At 38.8% G+C, this 8,496-nt stretch overlaps 1 protein-coding gene across 7 annotated transcripts in view; it reads right to left on the reverse strand.

Moving 5' to 3' along the window:
- Positions 1-8,496, reverse strand: part of Dock7 (dedicator of cytokinesis 7) — a 205,822-nt gene that overhangs the window by 156,352 nt on the left and 40,974 nt on the right. For all 7 annotated transcript variants that reach the window (XM_029540156.1, XM_029540154.1, XM_029540155.1 and 4 more), the window contains exons 3-7: positions 7,021-7,196; positions 6,709-6,777; positions 3,877-4,006; positions 3,577-3,789; positions 3,025-3,110 (exon numbers count right to left, since the gene is read on the reverse strand). In XM_029540156.1, coding sequence (XP_029396016.1) covers positions 3,025-3,110; positions 3,577-3,789; positions 3,877-4,006; positions 6,709-6,777; positions 7,021-7,196 — 674 coding nt within the window. The remainder of the gene's footprint in view (positions 1-3,024; positions 3,111-3,576; positions 3,790-3,876; positions 4,007-6,708; positions 6,778-7,020; positions 7,197-8,496) is intronic.

The raw sequence follows: 8,496 nt of genomic DNA on the forward strand, positions 1-8,496 counted from the left end.
TTAGTAAGATTCCTATGTTTGCCTTTTGCCCTCTGGTAATCTCTGGAGTTAGTTGTTATAGTTGTCTCTGGTTGGAGCTTGTTCCTCCTGTGATTCTGTTAGCCTCTGTCAGCAGTCCTGGGAGTCCAGCTCTCTCCTGAGTCTCAGTCGTCAGAGTACTCTCCTCAAGCAAGCTCTCCTCTTACAGGGAAGTTGCACAGAGGCCTGGCGTTCAGATCTGCCTTCTTGCTGAAGAAGTAGGCCAGAATCAGAGCCTGACCCAGAAGGTATGTCGCCTCTGCAGTTTGCACACTCACCTGCACAGACTAGAATCCAAGTGACCCTGGACACAATATGGCTCTCTCACCTGCTCTGGCAGACAGAGCCCTCCCGGGTGGCCACCTTTCCTCTAGCGGGGAAGGTGCCCAGGTGTCTGGAGCCTGAAACAGGGTGTATCCCAGAAGCTGTGTAGCTTCTGCAGTCCACACTCTCAGGAGCCTGGGCGACTGGGAGTAAAGATGGTTCCCTTCCCAGCTCGTGCAGTGAGAGCCCTCCCGGGCAGACACCTCTCCTCTGGCAGGGAAGGTGCCTGGATGTCTAGAGCCAGAAACAGGGTCTGTCCCAGAAGCTGTGTTGCTTCTGCAGTCCGCTGAGGGCTCCAGCTGGAGCCTGGGCAAACCGGAGCAAAGATGGCTCCCTTATCAGCTCAAGCAGAGAGAGCCCTCCCGGGCGGACACCTCTCCTCTCTACACAGTAAGTTTTAGACTAGAGAAGATGAAACTCTGTGTCAACAAATAATGAAAGGATATAAATAAATGTATCAAAATGGCTGCTATAAAAGGATTTAATATAAAATAGAGGTCCAAATATGTAGAAAAGTCTATTCAATTTATCTAATAGATTTCTACACGAATTTAACTAAATGTATAAAGCTTTGGCTTTCCAAGAAAGAAAACTGTCATACTTATACACAAAGTAATCTATCTGGCTGAGCTACAAATTCAAGTTTTTCTTCTTCAGTTCGAACTAATAAACCTACTACAAGAATACCCAATAATGGGAAGAACAGAGTTTCTTCTTCAATTACTCACTGAGCATTATTAAGCAGAAGTTCTACTAATCCTCTTTAATTCACACTTCCTCGTTTGTAAAATAAAGAATACTGTTTGTCGTATAAAATTACTTCAAAGAGAGCAAGAAGTGAGAGAAAACACAAGGAAAACTTGCACATAAGTTACCCCAGGGGCATATGAGCTACCTCAGAGGCATATGACATTGAACTGCCTTCAAGAGAAAACGGACTTCAAAACATTGAGACTAAAATAGAGCCAAACCTACCAAAAATAAGAAACTTGCTCTTTTTGATGGTTTGTATATGCTTGGCCCAGGGAATGGCATTATTAGAAGGTGTGGCCATGTTGGAGAAGGTGTGTCACTGTGGGCCAGGGCTTAAGACCCTCACCCTAGCAGCCTTCAGATGAAGATGTAGAACACTCAGCAACTCCTGTACCATGCATGCCTGGATGCTGCCATGCTCCCACCTTGATGATACTGGACCAAACCTCTAAACCTGTAAGCCAGCCCCAATTAAATGTTGTCCTTTATAAGACTTGTCTTGGTCATGGTGTCTGTTCACAGCAGTAAAACCCTAACTAATACACTATTTAAAGAAAAAAATATTTATTGGGAGACATAGTGGCATGCATCTTTAACCCTAACAACACTCACTAGGCAGGAGGATCTCTAAGTTAAGAGGTCAGGTTAAGAACCTATTCTATTCCAGGACAGTGAGAGATAAAAAATGAGACCCTGTCTCAAGACAACAACAACAACAAATTTTTTTTTTTTAAAGAAAAAGTTTTGTCTTTAAAACTCCCCATCAAAAACAATGGCCATGGGCTAGAGAAATGGCTCAATGGTTAAGAGCATCGACTGCTCTTCCAAAGGTTGGACATGGTTCTAAAGCCTTCTCCTCAAGGTTCAAGATAAATGCAGAGAAGAAATAAGATGATTATAGTTTCTGGCAAGAAGCATGTATATACTGTTAATCTGTTTATGCCCTCATTACACAAAAGCTTTCTTAAGCTAGAATTACTTTAGGAAAGAAACTTTAAGGATACAGTGAAAGTCTATAAAACCTTGTTGGGTCTTTGATTTGTGATTACAGGGGAATTCAGTCTGCTGTGGGTCCCTGACAACAGTTGGTTTTCTAACTGATCAATAAAGAGCCGGTGGCCAATGGCTGGGCAGGCAGACAGAGGCAGGACTTCCATAGGCTGGAACAAGCAGTAAAGGAGCAGGTGGGTGAGCGGGCTGAAATGTGGGTGCAAAGGGGAAGCAGCCCCATGGGAGGGCTGCCCAGAAGGAAGCAGGGCAGCAAAGATAAAATATAGATTAGAAAGTGTTAACTGGAGGGGAGTGTGTGCTAGCCGTGAGGAGGTTTGGAAGTGCCCAACCATTGAGCTAGCTTAGGGTATATTAAAAATAAGGCTGCACATTTGTGTCTTTTATGTGGGGACTCCAGAGCATTGGGGTGGGTGGAATCATGCCACCCCAGCCAGGAAGATAAGAATGGATTAACAATTTACCACTACAAAACCTAAATATGTAAATGCATGGCTTACTGAGAGAGAAACAAAGAGACTTGTCTCTCTTATTCAACCCAAGTGGCCTCAACCCATGTGCCTCATCTGCAGGCTACTGATGCGGGATTATAGACATGCACCACATCCTGGTTGTGGTTTTATCAGTTTTATAAGCCAAATAATATTGATACAGTAGTCTCTTACTTATGTGCATTTTTCTTCTTTTCTGAATAATTGTTCGTAATGAATGTATTATGTGGGAAACATTAAATACAAATTAACATTTTTCTAAAAATAAAAATAAATATGTAAAATCTTAAAAATAATAATTTCAAAAGGAAAAAGAAAAAACTACTCTCGAAAGGACAAATACACAAGCATGAAGTCTAAAGTTTGTTATACCAGTACTCAAAGCATTAGCCCAGGTAACAGAAATAATAAGAGTAAAAGAAATACTCACTTGAGTGATAAACATTTCACAAGAAGTCTTTGTCCAAAATGCTCTTTGGGTACATCAGGAACACTAAGCCTTTCTATTGGTTCTTCCTACAGAGTGAGAAAGTAACAGCACAGTGGCTACTTAGCATAACCTGTGTTTTGTTTTTAAGACTTTAAGCATTCTAGCATTTCTGGTCTTCATAGTTAAACACAGGAAAGAACACCATATCTGTCTATAAATGGAAGCCATTACATAGCACGTGTACTCAGTCACAGACGTTCCTCGTAAGTGAATCCTCAGTACTGAGAGCATATTTAATTCCTAAACCCTATAGCTGTTCCCAACATTGTAGTAATACAACATACAAATCATACTTCCCAAAGAGGTACACAGCCCTGCACACGGCAGGAAAGTGCTCTGCCACTGAGCCACACTCCTGGCCCACTTCACTTGCGTTTAAAATAGGTTCTCACTAAGGTACCCAAGCAGTCCTTAAACTTGTGATCCTCCTGCCTCAGCTTTTCAAGTAGCTCAGATGACAGACATGCAGGACCACGCCTGCAAAGTTAATACCTCATCAGGCGATGGATGCAAAGCAAACAGTTCCTTGTGACGGTTTGATTTCCTTTGGTCATCATTCTGATGGTCTATTTCTTCATTTGGAGTTCGATCAAGTAAATTAGGAAGCAAGGCATCAGGAAGTGAATTTTTCAAGTCAAAGATACTGCAGGCCCAGCTACCCCTTGGAGTATCATCTATTGACATCGAACGTCTTTTAAGGTCATCCTGTTATGAAAAAAGTTAAGTTATACATATTAATTATTAGTTAACTAAAACTACTCTCTTATAGTCACTTAACAATACAAGCATTACTTGCTCATCCTGGTAGCTGTTGCCATCGGGAGCTTCATCAGATTCAAAGACTTGTCTGGGCAGTCCTTTTTGCCTTTCTTTCTGCTTATCCAATGTGTTGGGGTTAAATCCTGTTCCCAGTTTATGGTATCTATTAAAAATAATATCAATTTCTGAAAATCACTCATGCTGAGCATAATTGTATATATAATAATTATTTCTTCACACAAACATGACTGGGATCTATCCTAGCAGTTCTCAGTGCTAACCCAGGATTTAAGGAACTGTTCATCCAAAGCTCCTTTAATCTAAATAAAGAGCGGATTATCCACTTCTAAAAGTAAATCCTATTTTTCTTCCCTCTCATGACAATGATTTTATTCAGAAAATCAGTCAGCTAAAAACAAACAAACAAACGGAAACAACCAGGAAACTAAGGTTAAAAAAATCTAAGTAAAAATGAATGATTTTTAATAATAATATAAGATGTTAATAATATAAACAGATACATATAAGCACTGAATTTTGGGGTTTTTTTGTTTTGTTTTTGAGACATGATCTCACTATGTATTGCTGTCCTAGAACTCACTCTACAGATCAGGCTAGACTAGAACTCACAGAAATCCATCTGCCTCTGCCTCCTGAGTGCTGGAATTAAAGGCATGTGCCACTATGTCTAGCAAGCCATGAAATTTTTAACCTTCGTAGCAACTCATTATTGTATAAAACCTCTCAATTTATACTCTTAACATAAAATGAAAAGCAATAAAATCTACATATTATAATGTTTACACACACATATGGAGAGGTTCAGAACTTCTAAATTAATATAACTTCTAAATTAATATACTTTCTTTTGTAACAACATATAAAAGCCTAGTAGCCAAGAACACTGCATCATAGTTTTCCAATGTTTTCACCACACACCTCTTCTATTTTTCACAGAGACCAACATCTTCTAGTCGACCTTTTTGTCTCCCATTTATCAATGAAGGTAACAATATTCAGTGTAACAGAAAAATTATAAGCTTTAGAGTCTGCTGTCCTAGCTTCTAATCCTGGTCACCTCACTTTTTAGTGTGTGGGAACCTCAGAGAAATTAATACTTAACTGCTTTGAGTCTGGGGTACCTTATCTGTTGAAACCATAAAAGTTATTAAGCATTAAGTACTCAATAAACTACCTAGCAATGATAATTAGCAATTAATGTTAATTCCCCTCCATTATGCCTCAGCCAGTGATGAGTCACCACGATTCTACAATAACTAATAATCAATCAATCAATATCTCTCCCCCTCCCACAACTAATACCTTTATTAAGATTTTTGATTATAGGTTTCCAACCCATATGCAAAGAAGTAAAAGGTTTTCCAATTATCTGAGGAGAAGAATATTACATTTCTCTAGTAATATAACAAATCTAGCTATGAGAACAGTTGTAAAAATTCTGTGTTTACAACCATTCTATGTAAAGAGCAGTAAAGTATCCTACAATAGGTCATACTTAAACTAATAAGGTTACCAGTATTCTCCTGCACACTGAGACTTAACACAGGCTTAAGCCTAACAAGATAGGACAGCAGCCAAGAGGACAAAACTATAAGCAATGGACACAACAATCTTTACATTTATTTATATTTGTTTTATGTATCTGCCTTCATGTAATAACTCTGTGCACCATGTGCATGCAGTGCTCACAGGAGAGGATGTTAGATACCTGGATCGGGAGGTAGAGAGGGCTGTTAGATGCCAGTGTAGCTAGGAACCAAACCCAGGTCCTCTGCAAGAATAACCAGTGCTCTAAACTACTGAGCCGCCTCTCCAGCCCCACATCACGTATGCTAGTAATATTTAGCACAGATCATTCCATCCGTGAAAATTATGTCATAACCAAACTGATCACTACTTGTTCTTATATCTTATTTAGAAAACCATGGTTAAACGTTCCAGAATGAAGACCCTTCTTCATTATGTGAATTACTAATGAAAAATAGTTGCATTTTATTTTTTAATATCACTTATACTGTTAGTAAAAATACTGTTAGAAAATTATTAACTATGGCATAGAAAAGATTATTTTCTACAAACAGGTACCTAACTGGATAAATGTAAAGGTCTAGGACTTATAAGTATTAAGACAGTTAAAAAAAAAATAGCAAGAGAATACAGTTGTGGTGGCACACACATGAAATCTCATCACCGAGGGCAGAGACAGGAGGATCACAAATTCGAGGCTCAGACTTTCAAATACCTGTATCTGAAAGCTGGCTGTTAAACTTAAGTTAGCTATGCAAGTTTTACAAAACTGCATTTTTTTAAAAAAACAAACAAACAATTCAACAATATCCATCACAATTTCCTAAGAGAATTAGACTATAGAATTATCATCATTACATTCTATAATGATTCTCAACAATATAGAGTAGTATTCCTACAAGCTTAGTATTTTATAAAGGAAACACACGTAACTCCACTAAATAATATATCTATGGGGAATGTCCTTCTGCTGTGACAGTTCTGTTTAACGAATAAATCTCACAATTTTTATGAAATCTAACTAATTTAATAACATTTAAAACTTCCACTAAGTGATTTTTTTTAAAAGATTTTCCTATTTCATTTTATGTGCATGAGTGCTGGCCTGCATGTATGTAATCATGTGTATGCCTTGTATCTGTGATTGCCAAAAGAGGCCATGGAATACCCTGCAATGGGAACTCCAGATAGTTGTATCATGGGTGCCAGGAACCAAACTTGTGACTTCTACAACAGCAGCAAATGTTCATAATTACTGAATCATCTCTCCTGCCTCTACTCAGTACTTTAAAATATCATAATAAACAAGAGACTTACTTTCTGACCACAATTGCCCAGTCTTCTGTATAACTTCTTATACAATCCCTAACGTGTGGATCCATTTCACTGTTTAAAACACAACAGAATATATTTTTAGGTAGAAAAGTAGAATGTACACAGAGTTATTATTATTAGAAGGACTTCCAAAAGGGGATCCAAAGGAAGAATACAACAATGAATTTAATAAACATTTTGTAGTGTTTCTTTTTTTATAATAAGAAATACCATGAAAGTATGGCTTAAATAAAGTAATGAAAATCATCTTCCTATAGTTACACTAAAGCTAAAACATGGTGACTGTCTCCTTACCTTTCTTCAGGCACAGCTGATACAAGGGTCCTGCAGTCCCTAGGACTATACACAACTTCAATATCATCTGGAGGAAATTCAACCAAATCCCGCAAAGGCCCAGAGTCCACAGACAACGGGTGAGTGATGAGGTAATCTTCCAAATCCACAGGATCGACTGCTTCAGTAAGGGGCACCTTAGCAGAGAGGAGTTTGCAAAGGAAGGTGAATGAAGAATCTGACAACTACTAAGCAAAGAAAGACAGTGAACATGTTTTTAGCCTAGTTCTCCGTAAAGTGTCAGCAGACATGCTGACCCTAAGAATCACAGTACCCAGCCTTCCGCTCCCAATGCTCTCCTCACACTGCAAACCCTCACATACAGACTCTTCCCATAATCCTCACACTATAAACAAACCAGTAATTAGCAACCTCGGTACACTTTATGGATTGCTGTGTACTCACTTAGAATGATTATTACTTTCTTTGGAATTTGTATTGCTAAGTTTCTAAACGTTGCCTTCATTTTATCTGTGGTTACTGGTGATCATTCTAGCAAATACTGTGACCAGACTGAAGCAGGTAAAACTCCCAAAACTCTCCACACCCTGATCCATGGCCACTGTACATGCTAATGTACATGGAAATAAAGTAAAGTGAAAGTCTTTGCACATGGTTAAAAAGCCTAAGATGGAGACACTATCCTGCATTATATAGGTGTACCCTACATGCAGTCATAAATATTCATTTAAGGAGACAAGGGTGATCTGGGCTATATATACTGGGGAAGAAGCCATATAAAAGGGAGCAAAAAGACATACTTGAAGTTTCTAACCTTATAGATTAAGACATGTATGCATGATGCATGTAATTTGCCTGATGTAACTGTCATCTCAGAGGTTTGCCACATCCACCTGCTAACCCAGGCCTAGTCAGGAAGCTTTTAGCCTCTGTACAATCTAATCTAGGCCTAAATAGAATGTTTTCAGCCTGAGGCTTAAATTGAATAAGCTCACCCTTTTCTAGTTCTTTCTGGTTGACTGGTTCAACTCAGCTATTCTGCCCAAAACTCCTCTCCAAGCTGACTGATTCAATCTGATTTCTCTCTGTTTCTCACTGAGTTACTCTGCTTGGCCTCCTACTAACTCAAGCAATCTGTTCTAATCTTCTGTCTCCTCATTCTCTGGCTCATTCTGTCTTCACCTGTGTCTATCTTGTTCTCTCTTCAACCTGTCTATGTAAAACTGTCCAGGCAAAACTGCCTCCTTTCCCTTGTTGCTCTCTCTTATGGCTTCCCTTTCCTCTCTCTATTCTTGTTAGAGTTGGGCAGATCCTATTCCATCAAATCTTTCTCTAATTCATCACTTTTTCTGCCATTCAACTAGACATCACTTTCTTTTTTTTTTTTTTTTTTTTTTTTTTTGGTTTTTTTTCGAGACAGGGTTTCTCTGTATAGCTCTGGCTGTCCTGGAACTCACTTGGTAGACCAGGCTGGCC

This window comes from Mus pahari, chromosome 6, assembly GCF_900095145.1.
Source record: "Mus pahari chromosome 6, PAHARI_EIJ_v1.1, whole genome shotgun sequence".
In the NCBI taxonomy this organism is placed as follows: domain Eukaryota; kingdom Metazoa; phylum Chordata; class Mammalia; order Rodentia; family Muridae; genus Mus; species Mus pahari.